We start from the raw sequence: 18594 nt of genomic DNA, 5'->3' as shown, positions 1-18594 counted from the left end.
ACACCAGTACCTGTGCATCGTACTAAGCCAGCTCAACATTCACCTCATCAAGCAAAGCAGTATTACACGTGTACCATGCGTAATCACTCCAATCTGTACTCCAGAGGAATTAACTTGTTCCTACCGACGGCTTCTGCCTGTGAATGTCTTGGAGGCTTAAGTAGACGGATAAAAAAATTGTGTCTCTGCTTTCAAATTCGTTGCTTTCTGTACGAGGTCAATCTCCAGTTGGTCACGTTTTTCTCTTCGGGCCTGGTCAGTGCTCCCAAGTCAGCCCTCGTGACAAGCGTGGACCGTCTTTTCCATCAAAGAATTCATGAAACACACTTCATTCATCACACGTGAATCTTGCTTCCAGGTGAATCTACTGTATTGGAAATCATCCCATGTGCCAGTTTCACACATGTATTTTTAATACCACCAATATTTGTGAAAGCTGATTTTCTTTTCATTTGGAAGTACATTGCACACGTGACAATGTGCCCACAAGTACTCACAGAGATTGTACATGTACAGTCTGCTTACCAGAACATGTACATTGTACATACATGTACGGTACACTGTACAGGTACCAGTGCATACATGTGAACGGAGGAAAATGAAACGTCCATGAAATTAACCACCAGAGGCTTTGAGGGCCCCACAGCAAATGGGTCATTCCATGAGGTAGGGGCACAATTTGCGACGGTGTCCATTTCTTGCGAGGGTTCCATAAAAATGAACAGCTATTTCCCTGCATGTGGATTCCAAACCGACATTGCTATACTCGTACATACATGTACCGGCACATACATCTTGCAAGGCTGAATACAGCGGTACACACTTTATTTTACAGAGTAAATGACCTACTTTACAGGTCATGGCAGGTGGTAAAAGTTACCCATGTAACTAGGACACCGTCACAAATTGTGCCCTAACCTCACGGAATGACCCAAATACGTACATTTGTGATTGGTACATCTACCGGTATCCATGCTATCAGCTATCAGCACCCCTTAAAATACCCATTTCTTGTCCTTTATCAGCAAAAACACATTACTGAACATTCCAGCATTTTCCTAATTGTTTGGAAAATCCTGAAAAGCAGGAAAATCCTGATGAAAAGTCCAAAAATCAGGAAAAATTTCACCCCGGGTATTTGTACACATGTTCAGAGCATTCCTCAGTATTCTAGAAAATACTGCTTTCAAATTACCGGTACATGTACATGCAAGTGATTATTTCTTGATCATAGTTAAAACCACTGACGCGCACATAATAGTCATATCGTGCACTGTGTATAATCAAATTTACAACCTAACTTTGCGCTCAAGAAATAAAATTTTATGCTGATACCTCTCTTTTAAAAGACGAGCTTTTTTCTTAGGCAGGTGTTTGTGTAGATGTGCACGTACAACGTACTAGTGCATATAGGCATACAGGAAGCTATCTGCTACACCACTGATGCACGTACAATGCCCGGATTTCAATTATTATTTGTCACCAAAATTTATGCAATTTCTGGGAAAGCTAATTCGCACCTGCAATTCCTGACTTCTGATACATTAGGAATTAGTGATTCATCAACGACAGACACAAGGCTGTGGGTAGCTTGGAGCAGCGGCCAAAGTCTAAAAGAGAAATACAAACTGGTAGGTTCTCTCCCCCCCTTTTAAAAAAAAATTTGGAGACATGAGCCTGCTTGAAGGCCCTGTCATCTGCTAAAAGCCATGCCAGTTCCAATGCGTAACTTATTAAAGTCAACAACTTTCCAGAGCAACCAAGACACAGTTGCATTGGAAAAAGTCCCCTTCGACATCACGTCCCAACCTAGAAGAAATCCTCTCGGGACATACGTATATAACAGGTATAACAGTGCTTTCAAGGCCGTCATTTTATGCTCGTGAATAAAAACAATTTAATGATGTCAAAATCTAAGAGTGGCTCGGTACACACTGCAAAGTAAAATGCTTGTGAGAAAACCAAAGCACAATTAAGCGGTTTATGCACTTCAGATTGTCATTGTCATATTGCCGTATTTAAAAACAATATACATAAATTGAGTAGCTAAAGAACAATGCAAATTTCAACTCGACTGTCAATGACTTGAGCAATCTTTAAAATGTAATTTGTAAAATCAACATTGACACAGGAAACATAATGCCATATTTCTTTTTTGTTTAAATATATACATGTATGTTTGGCAATAAATTTTCCTGACATGTACAGTACTTCATTAAGAATGGTATGAAGTGCATATCTGCTGCTTAATTTTTTTTCCTGCGAGTATGCTAGTAGGAGACACAGCATGCAAGTCCTAACGTTACAAGGAAATTACACGGGTTAGTTGCTGTGACAGGTCAACTGCTGATTGGTTGCGCCATGCTCAGCTTTTCACCATTAACCACTTGACTAAGTCACCGCCGAGTGCTTGATGACAACACAATGGCCACGCCACACGCTTTAAAGTCTTATGAATGAACGACCACAGTGTGTGCCATTATTAGCATCTAGCGTCGTGCGGGAGCCGCTGATTGGATGGCGCCGTCCGATGTGTGGGATTCCAATTGGCTGCTTGGAAAAGCAGGGGAAGCCAGCCACGGCTGGGCCACCGGGGCCAAGTCAGGCTCACATCCTCATTAATAATGGCCATGAATATAGCTTCTCAAAATTTGCTTGTGCTTGGTCAGCGATGAAATATTGACGTGCCATGGATGAGCGTCCACAATGGAGAGACCCTGCGCCACGGCAGATGAATCGATGCACCAAGGACAGGCAATTTAATATTATATACTTGAAAAGTAAAACTCAATCATGATATGGAGGAAACGTGCGTGCTGCATCTTTCCAACTCCACCCTCGGAGAAAAAAAAGAAAAAGAAAAGAGAAGCCAGTGTGCTTGATTACTGGCAGGCATGAAGGGTATAATTTCTCATCAGAACTGTTCTTTGCACAATGAAGCTAAAATACTGTCTTAGCCTACAAAACAGTGAGACAATACAGCCATTGTCGGCTGGAGCTTGCTATAACTGGGGTGTGGGGGGGAGAAGTCAAACAAAAGCCACGGTAGGGTTTAATTTCAAATGTCAAGTTGACAATCAACAACAATTTGGGGGATGGAGGCAAACGCCAGGAAGGAGTCACTCTCAATATTGATCCATCAGACTTCAAACTGGCATTCATGGCTGACTGATGAAAACAACAGCAAATTTGAAGACGGCCGACACAATGAGAGGAGCTGAAACAGTGATGCTACCCATGATGGGAACTGTAATATACTGTTTGTACATGTACATGTACAGTATATCATGCGTTATATCATCATACATACACTGTACATAACTTTTTTTTTTCTTCTGTTGTGCAAGTCCCCTCCCCTTCTTACGGAAATTTGTATAATAAAAGGAAAGTTCGATACATGTGTGTATGTCGTAGCCTACACATTTCAAACAAAATCTAAGAACATCATTTTGAACTATTTCAATTTCTTTGAAATTTTCTCCGTCCATTTATTGGAGGAATGCCTCTCTGCATGCACAGCAGCTTCAGATTCAGACAATGTACCGGGTACACGTAAAATCTATACTTGTAAATGTGCTAACGTTGAACAGTCTTAAGAGATGCACTCCAAAACAGCCATAACTGGACAAAGAATGTGCACAAATACGTAGTGGTAATGGCAATTTGTTTTCATTTGTAGCGGTCTCTGAAAGCCCCCATTTGTTATTATGAATCTAGGTCTCCAGAACAACAGGAACCTTAAAAGCCCAAGTCAAAGATGGTTACCGTTATTAAGCCAATCTTCTCATCCCGGCCGCAAGTTGAGGCACGGCAAAGAGACAAATGTTCCTCCGAGAAACGTTTTGGGTCGCAAGGAGGAAAATGGGTCAAGGGAAGGCAGCAACGAATGGCTTTTTTTCTAAAGCGCAAAGCTGAAATGAATAGGCACATGTACCGCAACGCTCAAATTTTGGGGGGGCGTAAAGTGTGGTACATGTAAGGTAGCTGATACAATGCAAGAAAATTGATAAAATTCTTGACAGGTAATAGTGGTGAAACTGCTCATACCAATACCTACACTAATGCAGCCTTTAAAAATACACAAACATGGCAAAAGGCTCAGAGTGACTATTTCTGCAATTCTTTGGCCAGTGCACCATTGGATGGATGCTAGACAGCTCAGCGCATCTCTTGCATTCATCTCCCTTCTTGTTCAGTTGCCGACTTGGGATTTAATTTCCCCATTCCTGATTCTATGAAACGAGAAAATGATCCCTACGTGTACATGCATATTAGGAAAAATAAGTATTCCACCTGCTTTAGAATGAGATTTTAATTGGTTACGACAAGACATCATAAGTTCTGCATACACACCACATAAACATGACGTGGTAGGGATATTTAAAGTGAGCACTAAATATGTACAGGAAACTTTGACCGTTCTTGAATTCACAGGCTATAACCTACCGGTAAGGACTGCTTGCACCAGTATTACTATTTTTAATTTAACCTACAGGTGGCCGTAAACTTATTATAAATTACGTACATGTGTACATGTAACGACAGACCATACAATCACAAAGTCTAGTACTGAATTTCAGCAGATTGAGAGTAGACTAGGAAAGAAGTTTAAAAGTGACCTGGGCACTCCATGCAAATTCTAAAAATTTGAATTTCCCCGCTAAGGCTCATTATAAATGTTACACCTACCCCTGCACTGTTTTTATATTCATGAGCATGTTGAGATTAAATCAGTTCACATCAAGATACTTGACCGCGAGCTGGAGGGGTGGAAGTCATTGTTATACCCGGTACACGAACAGTTGGAGCCAAAAGTTTACACTTGGTAGAACAAAACAGTTTTCCATGAATTTCACAACTTCACTCATTCCTACCAACTTTTCTTTTCATGAGGACTGACAAGATGGGCCTGTACTTAATGTACATGGTTTATGCCTCAAATGAAACACCCAGCGACAAGATTCTTACCGGTACATGTATTCATGTTTACCAAAACAAGTCTAAATTCAACATACTCCAACCGTAATATTTACTGCCACTTTCCATATTTTTTGTCACATCTCATAGTCGCAAGGACCACTTTCTGAAGTGTTTTTAAACGACAATAAGGGGGTAGATGAAAATTTTCACAAAATGATGTTTCAGAAATATTAATATTTTGAACCATAATAAATGTCTGTATTTTCAATTGAAGCACACACGATGCACATTTAGCCGAGACACAATTTGTCTGACCTCACACAGAAGTTGGCAAAACTGTTTCAAACAGCAAAAAATTGAGGAAAACCGTTTGTTTACCAAGTGTACAATGTACATGTACATAAACTTTTTTTCCCCCAACTGTACAAGCACAGTAAGACTAGGCTCAGCTTCACACAAAGCATCTTGCCATATATTCTGGGAAGAGTTACCCCCTCCCATCTCGCTACGGTTTCTGGCTTCTACACGCACATGCACTGCCACGTGTAGCTCGTCAAGAAGGTGTCACATGAATGATGTTTTCCCCTGGCACAGACCAAAAGGTTTCATGCTGCTTTGAGCAACAGCATTTAACTCACAAGTTTCGATCAGATGAGTGACTTGTGTTTACCGCTCTCCTAAACCACAGCCCTGACGTGTCACTATTAAAGAAAAGCTTACGCATTGCCCTGTCTTGTTAGAATGTCAAGACATTCCTTATGTAGTTTCCTTCGGAAACTATGTTCACTCAATCCGAACCTCCTAGGGTGTATGTAAATTCGTTCTGAAATTGGAGAATTTACATGTACATGTAGGACTCTTGGTTTTAATGATAATAATAATAATGAACATGTATAGAGCGCCAGTATATGCCGCTAACGGCGCTCACGGCGCTAATAAGCAAAGACATCCAATAACGATAAGTTGAAGAATATTAACCAAACGCCTGTCTATACAAATATGATTTTAATCTGTCCTTGAAAGTGTCAAGTGATTTCGATAATCTCACAGATTCCGGTAAAGAGTTCCAAAGTGACATCAGCATCAGACGATACAAAGGAGAATATGTTCCACACACAAACTAACACATTAAGATCTTAAACCAAAATTGAGAAAAATCAAATATTTTTATGGCACAGTTCCGGTAAGTTTCTCTTGTTCTCAAGAACGAGTCTATAGCCTCTGGTACATGTACAGTGTACATGTACGTAGAGTCTTCTTCCTTGTGACCTATTCCACATGCAATAGGCATAAACTTACAATGCATCTCTGAGAGAAATGTAAGTATTTAACCCTAACCCTCCTCAATCCTCCAAAATTCTTTGGGCGGTTTTGGAGGATTGAGGGTGAATGGCAATAGTGCATGGCTAATTGCGAAGGATGCCACGAGTGAAGGTCGTGGGTTAGACCTTGTGTTGTTCCTGCTCAGTCATGCATAAATTCAGCCCGATATTTCTTTTGAATCAGCCCCACTGCTCAAGAATCCCATTCACACTGCCTCAACTTAATGACAGGAATTGCCGGAGGATTTTGAAGGATTGAAGCAGTAGGCACAACTCTGAATAATATTTTCAGGAAACTTTGGAGGATTTCGGAGGATCGAGGAAGAATCCAATTTTTTTTCACCCCCAAATTGGAGGTTTCTGGAGGATTGAGGAAGGTCCCTGGCAAAAACAGCCTGGGGGGTTAGGGTTAAAGTACCTGCAGCTACATGTACATGTACCGTTACCATTTTTATCTAAATGCCATTGATCAATAGACCCTTACATACATACATGTACATTCCCCAAACACTACATTTCTTACTAAATCATAACTCTTAAGCCCGCCTGCACGTTTCTTATTTGACCAGTGCATAAGATCCTCGCATCACGGATACTTTTAGTCACCGTTATGATACACAACACTGCCCACGCATACTGTATGCACAGTTCTCACCAATTACAAGATGGCAAGTCAAATGACTGCGATATGTTTTTACAGACACTGCCATTTTGAATTGCATGAATTTCTTCCTAATTTGGACGGAATGACCAGCACTGCACTCGGTGCCCGCACACACCTTTCTGGAAAAACTGGCTCCAGAGAAACCCGATACGATAATATCGGATGCAAAAACTCAGACACGTTTGATTTCCTTCACTTGCCCAGTGTAAGATCAGATTGGTCTGATTTGTCAGCACACACCTCTCTGGTCTGTGCTGCTGATGGCCTGAGGATCTTGGTGAACTGGTCAAATCAAAAAGGTTTGCAGTGGGCTTTGTGGGGGTGACAATCTTCAAATGGCACACAAGATGCCGCAAGTGCCATAAGGACATTGCCCTCGCAAAATAATGTAACAGCCTTTATTCATGAGTCAGCCATATCGAAATTGAATGCAGTTTACTCTTCATTTTTGAATGTTAGAGTTGCAATGAAAGCAATAAAATGAAATATCATGACAAACTAGTGCCCATCTACTCTGATAATTTCAAACTAATGATTATATGTACAAATATGTATAGTACATGTACATGTCAGTACTTTCAGCCATAGTTAGAAAATATTGAAAGAGGGGCTTGGAACACATGGCAATTATTGAACAGTTTGGAGCAACCATAATCAACAGTTTACAAAGTATAAAACAGATTCAGGGACTCCCTAGGGAATAAGTTCAAAAATGGCTTCCATGTGGATAAGGTCTGTACGAAGGAAGCAAAATATGGCCTCATGTACATGTACATAAACTGAGTCTCAAGTCACCAATGCCAGTTCCAAGTAAAAAGCCATTACAACAATCTTGCCTGAGTGGTACTGTACATGGGTAATACCAGAAATTAGGGGTCCAAAAGTGTGACATTTTTGTGTCCCTGTTACATCTTATCTTTGCTATTTGACATGGGAAATATCACCGGAATTGATTTCAAACTACACGTACGGGTATAACTATTTCTTTGGCAGGTAATTTGCATTAATTCCTCACTCTGGAAATCACAAAATGTGTTCTGAACTTGCAAAATCATACATGTACCTGTATGTCAGATGTGACCGGGACATGAAAAAAATGGACCCCTAATTTCTAGAATCACCCACATGTACCGGTACATGTAAATCAACCCTGTTTATTTTCGCCTGGACATACATGTACACGTAGTGTCCACATTCATCAGGACGCCAAACTAAGTGATACATGTACATCACAACAAAGACCCCAGTTTGGTCTTTCTAATGCAATAAATTGCTTTTACTTGAAAACTCATCTAGTGGGATATGCTCAAATTATTACAACCATTAAAAAATTGACCCCATTGTCAGAAAACCCACAGAACATAAAGGCTCACTACTAACACACAAAAGACAAATTTACAAAACCTGACAGGCTCAACATAGAAAATAGATGACAAATAAATGTTTGATACTGGTGTAAACCAATAAATGAACAATGAACGTAATTTGCCAGTTTTCATGGAAAACATGAATACATTTGTTGCGTAAAACCCAAGAAATTAATGCGAAAGGGCATTAAAAATGACAACGATCAAGAGCACATAAAGACACTCGACATGTGAGACATTTTAAGTGAATGATGTTAATTTTTTAAGATGACGAATGACTGTACTAAATGCCAAAATTTATGTCCAATTTCTTCAAAAAAATAGTCATAAATTGGCATGAGAAACTTGTGTGGCATGTTACAAGGCCTTAACACAAGAGTACATACATGTACATGCATGTACCGGTATATGATGGGACTTGCCACTTGGTCTTCACACAAAACCCAGGATTTTCTTCAGGACACTGCAGAACTGAACAGGGTTCCGACTGGCAAAAGCTTCAGTTGAATGCCCATTTGTTTTTACTTTTTTAGCGCAGCATGTCAAGGAACACTGAATACCGGTACTGTACATGTATGTTTACGAGCAAAGAAAGAACCTCAAACTATTCTAGAGACTGGTAAATTATCGTAAGTCGGTTTCAGAGTGACACTTATGAATGTGTACTTCCCTTCAGGTCAGGTGTCTAAAATTTACATAAAAGGCTATCAAAGAAGAAATACGGGTATACAATTTTCACCTGTGCACAAACCTTCATTTAGTTCTCATTTTACAGTTTACACTGTTTGGAATGACTGCTACCTCATTCAAGTCTTTCTAATCACCTCGTCCGTATATCAAACGCACAAATAAAAAAAAAACAAGCCATCTACAATTCCAGAAACATTCTGCATGTGTACATGTCTGGTGCCAAGTCATCTTTCTCCCTTTTTATTTCAGGAGGTAAATTAAATTTCTATTTTCGGCATCCCCATTTTCATTCACTTTACCCAACCAGTGAAAGCAAAATGAAGAGAAGCAATTTAATTTGCCGCCGTTCTTTCTTCTGCAGGAGATACTCCGAAGCACACGCGTGGCTGCATGAAAATTATTTTTTCATCAATTAGTCTCCAAGTAAAAAAAAAAAAAAAAAAAAAAAAGAGCAGGAAAAGAGTCCATCTTTGATTTGTGTGTGCAAAGTGCAAGAGATGAACCTCGTGGCAGGAAGACAGCCACAAAGCAAACATGAGCTTTACGTTTTGTCTGTTAACAGCCTAAGGGGCTTTTAGACATTGGACAGTTGGGCCATTCTGTTTTCAAAAATGCAGAGTAAACATGGACTCCCCAAGCCCGTTTTGTTCTCATGAGCCATTTGTGGCCTTCCACATTTCCATCACAAACATGAAATTCAACACGGGAGAAATTAAATGGCTCTGCAACTCTACCATTTATACCGAGTGTAGATTATGCAGGATTTCAGTTGTCAGTCACCCGTTGACGAATAATTACAAAATCTGCAATTTTCCTGACCAACTACTGGTAGCAAGAAGGAATTTACACTAAGCACTCCATTAAAAGAATTTAGTAGCAAAAATACAGCACATATATATGTAGCTAGAAGTTTTGCCATTAGCTTTATTCAAAATCTACCATTTGGGACACTGTGCATTATTCAGCTGACTCTGTGAGTCTCCCCCGTGACATCAACAAATTTTCACCAACTGGCCACACAAAGTGGGAAGACAGTGGTATGACTGACTAAATCACTACTTGAACTCACTGGTGAAATGTTACAGGAAAATACGAGGGCTTTTCACTTTTGATTCCAAAAAACCCTCGAAACCAAACAAAAGAACTCAAGGTTCAGGGTAGCACCGGACCCATCTATTTCATATGGTCTCGATCACACATCAAATGGCAACTCTGAAAAACTCGTGCACCCATGATCAATGTGCAGACAAAAGATCTTTCAGTGGCATTAGTTCTGTGCATCAGTGATACACAGCACATGTGAAAACAAAAGTGAACTGTCTGTTGTCTTTTTTTCGGGGGGGGGGGGACTGACAATGTTCTTCCCGTTATTCTCATCCCAAACTGCCTTCAGCATGACAACAGAGGGCAGGAGTCACCTGCATGTGTAAATAACCATCTTCAGACAACCGCTGGTGAGTAGTCACCATGGAAACAATCTGCTGTACACAGCAGTGGGTCACCTCACAATATCTGTGCCTGAAACCTCTCTACTATCTGCCAACAGAGGGTGCTCATCACAAGCAAAAGCTGCCACTCTGACAATACTGTAGTTGTCACTTCAGCACGTTGATTACATGGACATGTACAATCTTGAGTACTGATGTACTGTACATGTGTCCAGTCCAGACAGGTACTGTACATGTACTCATTCACACACTGGAATGTGTTGCCCAGAAGTGGCTCATGAGAGCAGCTGTTTCCGCATGATTACAGTGAACTCCCTATATGGAAAGCATGAATATTTACCAAGCAATGAAGCAAGATGGCTCCTCACCCTAACATCATTCCTTTTCTACAATATTTGACGATAAAATTTATACTATTTTATGCCATGCCCAAACTACAGTCTACAGGTACCTGTATTTAAACCAAATAATTCACACTCTGACAATCAATAAAATGAACTCCTTTCACCAAGAACCTTGCTATTTCCTTATCGTTTACAAATACAAACAAAGGTCAGAGACAAAGGTCATGTTCCAAAATCGAAATTTTGAAGTGTATCATTTATTATCATATTTATCAAAATGGAACCTTTTTTTTCCCCAATTCCATTTCCTACTTGATAGCTCACACCTTTCAGGGCTCCCATGACCCTTCATGTGGACAAGGAAAGTCTGCCTTTCACGGTCATGCATACAACCCTTTAAACAGAAAAACAGTATTTGGTAGCCATTGGCTCCTAATGGGGAAAAATTGTACATGTACGGGCACACTTATGGAGAGAGTTAATACGTGCACGATAAACACGATGATCGTTCGCATGCGGTCAGCCCTCATACCACGATCCCATTTACGTGTAGCATCAACACGTTGCACGCCCGACAGCTGACCGCAGATTTATCGAGGTTTAACGACTGCGAAGCACGCGGGAGGTGCGTGCATGAAGCATGATGCACCCGCTTCCATAAAGCATGCCTGTTTCAACATGGCCCAGTGCCCGCAGCAGGTATCGATAACAAACGAAGGTGAGTTGCAACCACCCTGCCATGAGTTCCCTATTGTGAGCACCCCAACTAGACATGTACATGTTCATGGAGTACCGTAATTTTCCCTAAAATGTCCCTATTTCAGTTTATACTTCAGGAAGCTTGACAACATTTGAAGAATGAAATCAGGTCGGTCTACCGGTATGCTGCACCATGTTTTGGCTCATAGCAGCCTAGAAAAATGGGTAATGAGTCACCAGATTCAGGTTATCAGTTTTTGATACAGCTGGATTGAGTACATCAAAAGCAATTTGATTTATGAAGGACCCCTGTAGTGCACTGCGTTCCAGAGATATTTAGACATTTGTATATCCACATTTTTGGATTCAATTAAAGCACTTATCAAGAAAAAGCTTAGGAAGTGTAGCACTTGGAAACACAATGCTATGTAGGATTTCTTACTGAATGATCCATTTTTCATCTTTATTCATCAGTATCCATGTTTGCAGTCACAAATTCTGAAAATATAAATGTTAACCCCTTGACGACGGGAATTTCTTTTCGAAAGCCGACTCCAAGAATTCCAGCCTCGCTTGGCCACGAAGGCCACCTGCCAAACCGCAAATTCTCGGTTTGTGGCCCTGTTATGATGCAAATTCGGTTTTTTCATTTCTGGGCTACACACAAAGGCCAATCACCATATATACAAGAGCCAGGGTCTGCCTTCTTTCACAGTGTTCGCTCGAGCGTGGGCCGAGAATAATAGCTGAAAGCGGGCTGAGGATCTCAATTTTTACGGCGGCTCTAGCCGCGTCCCGGCGCAAAGGGGTTAACAGTAAAATAGATCTCCTTTTTCTTGCACTGGTTAAATGTTTCTTTCACGTTTCCTGCTACATGTAGTTTGTGTATCTATTCCTCCCCTCCCTCCCTTTGACCCCCTCCCCTTGTTTCCCCTCCCACTGACCCCTTTTTGACCTTATCCGATATTTAAGTCCATATCCCCTTCCTGCTTTTTATTCTCTATTACTTTCGTTTATCGATTCTTCCTTTCCTCCTCCCTTTGACCCCTGACCCCCCTCCCTCCCCTTCCCTTTGACCCCTGACCCCCTCCCTCCCCTTCCCTTTGACCCCTTCCTGGCCTTATCCAATATTTATGTCCCTTTCTCCCTCCTGCACTTTCCCCCTTATCTCTATTTACTATATGTATAACATTTTGTAAACGGCATTGTTTTCCATCATGGCATCAATTTGTATTTTTGTGTTATTTAATTTTACCCTTTTTTGCATGTTTTAACTGATATTAATGTGCTTTTTACTGCAAGGTATTGAAGGTATTCAAGGCCTTCAGTTTTCTTATAATTTTTCCCTTTTAAATGTATGTATAATTTTATATTAATCTGTTTTAATGTACATGTAAACTGTATTCACAATTCTGCCACTGGCAGTAAGAGTACTTTTAAAAATAAACCAGTAATAGCCTAATAATAATAATTATGCAAAATCACTCAAGTGGTATTAGAAATAAGGCTTTGTGCATTGCGAGCATCAAAAAGGTTATGATAGTCAGTTCTCATACTCATAGTAATAAAACCTAGGCCAAAGTCTTGTTAACAATGTTAGATCTTGGTACGTTTAGTAACTTTTTTTTAAAAACCTGTTGCCTTAGAAATGGGATGACTACTTCTTCCGAACTGCTGTGTGACCGAGCTGACTTCAACTCGAAGCCGATGGAAACGCATGGTGCCCAGGCACAACGAAATTCACACACTGCAACCCAATACACTGTATGCAACATGCACGACGCACACGGCACGACGAGTGGGTTGATGTCGACGGTTCCATCAAAATAAATACCGTCGTGAAAATTCTTTAAACGAGTATAAAATGCAGCTTTGCAACTTTAAAATAAACGTGTGTTTCATGCTTTGTCTAACAATGATATATTTTACAAGATAAACAACAGTGAACGTGCATTTTTTAGGAGAAAAGTACTTACCATACGCAAACAAACGAGGAAGTACCTTGAGCATCCCGCACAAAGGAAGGATATAGCGTTGGGTGTACATGTACGTACGTTCAGTACGTGTACGTCGTTTGTATAAAATGCAGCTCATTCAGGCATGTTGCGTGCATGCGGGCGCGTGCACGCAGTACATAAACTCATATGCCCGCGTGATTTACCATAGTCTCAACTTGTTAAACTGAGCTTTGAAAATAAAATATAATAATCATTAAACATGAAAAATGTATATTTTCATTACAGCCTTTCGTTAGATATATATTGGCAATATTTCAAATGTCCAATTTGCATTTGTTGCATTTTTTTCTTTAACACGGAAAAATCACTCAAGACTATGGTAAACGTACCTTCAATATGGCTGCCTCCATGGAGTAATTTGCGTGATGCCTCACGCTCACGTCAACATTTCTTTGCTTTGTGAAATGTAATATAATACGAGCAGCCTATACCTGGGTATATTTTTCGAGATTAAAGGAATAATAAACGCGCTTATTTTTAAGTGCAAGATTTGTTATTTAATTAATCAATTGATCGTTAGAATTTGTTCAGCTTTTTGCGTGCTGGAAATCGCCCTGATCGTGCCCGGCCTGCTGTGCTGATGTTTGTAAGACACTGCCAGTGCCATCCTTCATGTCCTAATTACTGACTGTGTGGTGAGTGAAAACGTACTATTACTGTAGGCCCCTAACTCCCTGAACATGATCTCCTGAAGAATGTCACTGTTAGAAATGATGGTAAATGTTTTTGCTCCCCATGTCACATCACAGTGATTCACTGATTGTTTTATCATGTCTGTCCTGTTTGAGTTACAAAGTGTAGCCCAGTCAAATACTCATAGCATGACTAACGTGCGTGATGGTATAGTCGCCAGGTCCCTAATTTCATCACCAATTGTTAAGTCTGATTGGTTTTCTTAGTAAGTGGCGAAATTAGGGACCCGGTGACTATACTATCACACACGTTAATGTCCGACATAGGCCTAGGCCTAGTCTGGGTAAGGCTGCGAATTTATTTTTCGCAAGTTCAAAGCATTATGCATGTATTTATGTGATACGTCCTTATAAAAATACATGACATGTGTAGCCCATACATGCACCTTGTTTGTACTCATGAATCCTAATCCATTTGTGTATTGAGTACAGTTTGTGCAGCATGAGTGCAGTCAGTCGACTGTTGCCTGATTGGTCAATCTTTTAACAAGATTTGTTAATATTTCCACCATCAGCTGATCACCATTCTCATTCACAGTTGTGGAAGATCGACTGATCATGCCAAACAGGCACATCTCTATATAACCATGTTAATTGTTGGTAATAAAGATTTAGAACTTTGTAGCAGTTAGGAAAGTAAATTATGTAGAATGTTTACAACTGTATTTGATTTTTTTTGCTTTCAGGTTAACAGAGTTTCAGAAATTCTGCCTGTTTCTGCTTTGCAAATATGAGTTATGACCACCCCAAAAGAAATCTCACAAAATGGGTTGATTGTAAATAGTAACAGTGGTAGTGATTCCACAGGGAACTTTGGAAAAACTACAAAACATAGCGTAAATCTGCCAGAAGAAGAATTCATCCGCCCTCGGAAAATTCCTCACCAGAACATAGTCTATAGGCTCTTCCATCGCCAGACCCATCGGTGCAAACCAGGCACGCAGTTCCATGTCGCCAGGTCCTTCCACCAGAACGTGTTTCCAGGATTCACGGTGGTGAATGTTGAGAAACCACCTTGTTTCCTGCGAAAGTTCTCTCCGGATGGGAAGTACTTCATCGCCTTCTCTGCCGACCAGACATCACTGGAGATTTACAGGTTCCAAGGGCCAGCTGCAGCGTGTGACCTGTTGCAGAGGATAAGCAAAAAAGCACCTGTGGATGTTGTGGAAGCGCAGGGAATTCGTGGACAGCTCTTCCAGAGATTCTTTGCATTGCATCATGTTGTCAGCGTTGCCCCCAATGGGGAGCACCTCAACCGTGAGTGTAGTCTCTTCACGGACGACGGCCGCTACGTCATTGTGGGATCTGCGGCCTACGTGCCCGAAGAACCATATCCACATTTCTATGATGTTTACCGGAACAATGAGTCAGTTTCCCCCAACCCGCGTTCACCATTGGAGGACTATTCCTTACACCTGGTGGACCTGCAGCTAGGGGTTCTCTGTGATTCACGGACCTTCAAATGCGACAAGGTTTTCCTGTCCCACAACCAGGGACTCTACCTTTACAAGAATATCCTAGCGGTTTTATCAGTTCAACAGCAGACTATCCACATCTTCCAGGTCACCTCAGATGGCAATTTCATCGATGTGCGGACAATAGGACGGTTCTGCTATGAAGATGACGGACTGGTGTTGCTGGCGAGCCAGGAGGGCAGCCTACTCCCGCCCAATTCTTCCCTGGCACGGCCCTACCGGGACACAAGCATCAACTCCCTAAAACACCGGCTCCTGGTGTACCTGTGGCGGCAGGCCCATGACCAGGGCACGCCGACAGCCATGCGCCGCTTCTTCCAGTACTTTGACTACTTCCGCTGGCTGCGAATGTGGAAGATCCAGCTGCTGGACGAGAACCACCTCCTGATAAAGTACGCTAGCGAGGACGTGGTGACGCTTCGGACCCAGGACCCCAACTCCCAGCCCTCCTTCTTTGTCGTCTACAACATGCTGACCACTGAGGTGGTGGCAGTCTTCGAGAACACTTCCGAGGAGCTCCTGGAGCTCTTTGAGAACTTCTGCGATCTCTTCCGCAATGCCACTCTGCACGCTCACGCCCAGTTCACCTGCTCCGCGTCCAGCAACATCTATGCCCGGCAGATCCAGAGACGGTTCAAGCACACCATCATCAACGCGCGGTACGGTGGGCATACGGAGGCAGTAAAGAGGCTCTTGGCCCAGCTCCCAATCAGCTCCCAGTCATACAGCAGCAGCCCCTACCTGGACCTCTCTCTGTTCAGCTACGATGACAAGTGGGTGTCGGTTATGGAGAGACCCAAAGCATGTGGAGATCACCCAATCAGGTAGACTTCCGGGCACATTAATTTTCATGAAATACCCTTTGAAAGCACTTTTTCTTGCTGTGTAATGGTGACTGACTGTTCACTGGTCATTTTGTTAGCAAGGGGTCAGTGTCATTGAGCTGCTCACTGTGTCACTGGAGGGATATGCAGTTAATCACAGAGATTTCTGCTGCTGCATTGTCCATGCTATATCAGTTTTTTTATCAGCGCAATCTACCTCAGAATTTCCAAACAGTCTCCCTGAAATGGATGGAAGCTATGTTGGAGGAAGAGCTTGGCATTTCTATGAAAGCGGTTTGTTTTAGTGAACCAGGGGCCAGGAATGGGTAACTTTACAGCTGGCTGTCAAAGCCAGTTTTTCTGTATTAATTACCAGAAATGCCAAAAGTATTATCTGATCTCCTGCACATCAGTTCAATGGGAGAACTAATCCTTTTTATCATGTACAATACTTAAATAGATTTAACAGACTCCACATCCAGCGTACATTCCATAATTCACTAATTCAGTAGAATCTCCACAGAAATATTTCCAATATCCTAAAAATTGTTTATTGGAATTCATCTGTGAAAGCCTTTCATCCCACAGCGGAGTATGATCCTGTTATCAGTATTTATGATAAGTACATTACTTTCTGCTTTTTGTCTTACCGATGAAGGTTCTATGCTCGGGACTCTGGCATCTTGAAGTTCAAGATCCACGCAGGGATGCTTGGCCGACCATCTCCACCGTCAGCTCGCCGCTTAGTGGCTTTCACCTTTCACCCCTACGAGCCCTTCGCAATATCAGTCCAGCGGACTAACACAGAGTATGTGGTCAATTTCCATGTCAGACACCAGCCCATGGACTAGACTTCAATTGTGCTGTGCACACATTTGAAGACGGGATTTCTTGAGAGCTGCTGAGTGATGCTCTGTCTTCTTGAAGATGACACCGGCTGAGTGACGATTGATCTTTTATTAAAACTCAGATGAAACAAATTCAGAACTGCACTGTATCAAATATAAGAGCAGTTTAAATAGAGTGTCTTAAGATTTTTGGAAAAAGTTGGCAACTTTTGTAAAGAAAAAAAAAGGTTATTTGTGCAATGAGACCCCTGGTTATGGGCTTGACAAACATTTTATTCGTTCTGAAAAACTAAAAAAAATAAGACTGAAGTTTGAGGTTGAAAATAGAGACAAAACATAAAGCATTCGCATTGTTGGCTTTGATGCTAAATGATCTTTATTTTGTGTAAGCTGTTACCGGCCATTTATGCTTGAAGGTTTATATTTTATGCCCACAGTGTTAAATTTTGTTGTTTTTTAGGTTTTCTGGACCAGTTTTGTGATAAGCCTTCTATAGTAGCGAGACATTACTTTCTGTGTAGTATTCTGGTGAGAAAAAAAAAAATTGGCAAATGCATGAAGCTGAAAGCACTTTTGTACCAAAATCAAATTTGGTCCATTTCAGCTAGTGCCGTTATCACTGTAATACTTTGCTTTTAAACCAACATTGTTTGCTGAGCATAGCACACCGGGAATGTTCCATTCTCCATTAGAGGAGAACTGAGTGTTCAACATATTTCCCTGTTTTTTCAAGCTTTCAGTGCAAATATTTTCATTACATTTCACCCCGAGATTCCTCCTTAGAACACATCGCTGCTTGGTGGGATATCCTTAGTACAGGATCAACTTTGTGAGAAAAAAAAAACACCTCTGATATGGGACGGGAAAAGGTTACGTTATTTGATTTTAGTAGGCAGGTCTTAATTTATTGTGGCATTGTTACAAGGACAATTGTGTTCCTTGTGTTGGATGCATTGTTTCAGCTTCAACACCCCTTTGGCATACAATATTTTGTCAATAATTTTGTCCAAAAGGCTCGGAGATATGTGTATCAGACCATTGACACCCCTATGTCAGTTTGTTATTTGGAAATGGTTCCAACTCCCTTGATCTTGTGTTCATCTGGTATTCCCTATTTATATATTTTGCATTTGTGAATGTGAATAAATAGGTGCTAAGCTTCAAGTTAATCTATCACAATGTGTTGGTAACTTGGGTGCTGTTTTGTTCTGATTGTTTACGAATTTTTTTCGAAACAGAGCCACCCACCCTTCATATAAAGGTAATATTCAGACTTTGACGGA

The 18594-nt window shown here is 41.1% G+C and overlaps 2 protein-coding genes across 2 annotated transcripts in view; one reads left to right on the top strand and one right to left on the bottom strand.

Annotated features, from left to right (window-relative positions):
• Positions 1-13566, bottom strand: part of LOC110986775 (heterogeneous nuclear ribonucleoprotein K-like) — an 81375-nt gene extending 67809 nt beyond the window's left edge. Inside the window, exon 1 of the mRNA XM_022248957.2 lies at positions 13431-13566. The gene's annotated coding sequence lies outside the window, so the exon portion shown is untranslated. The remainder of the gene's footprint in view (positions 1-13430) is intronic.
• Positions 13567-13778: 212 nt separating this feature from the next.
• det1 (DET1 partner of COP1 E3 ubiquitin ligase) lies at positions 13779-18490 on the top strand. The gene is made up of 3 exons (XM_022249040.2): positions 13779-14107; positions 14851-16463; positions 17122-18490. Exons 2-3 carry the CDS (start codon positions 14902-14904, stop codon positions 17312-17314), a joined length of 1755 nt encoding a protein of 584 aa, XP_022104732.1. The 5' UTR covers positions 13779-14107; positions 14851-14901; the 3' UTR covers positions 17315-18490.
• Positions 18491-18594: the final 104 nt, after the last annotated feature.

This window comes from Acanthaster planci, linkage group LG05 (genome assembly GCF_054643075.1).
Source record: "Acanthaster planci isolate LZ-2023a linkage group LG05, COTS_SCS, whole genome shotgun sequence".
NCBI lineage: Eukaryota > Metazoa > Echinodermata > Asteroidea > Valvatida > Acanthasteridae > Acanthaster > Acanthaster planci.
The sequence above is the reverse complement of the archived record's forward strand: the minus strand, read 5'-3'. Positions and strand labels throughout refer to the sequence as shown.

Excerpts from the sequence above, each read along its gene's own strand:
- det1 (XM_022249040.2), top strand. The coding sequence starts at position 14,902 with ATGACCACCCCAAAAGAAATCTCACAAAATGGGTTGATTGTAAATAGT. Across the intron at positions 16,464-17,121 it reads TGTGGAGATCACCCAATCAG|GTTCTATGCTCGGGACTCTG; the intron begins GTAGACTTCCGG and ends TTACCGATGAAG.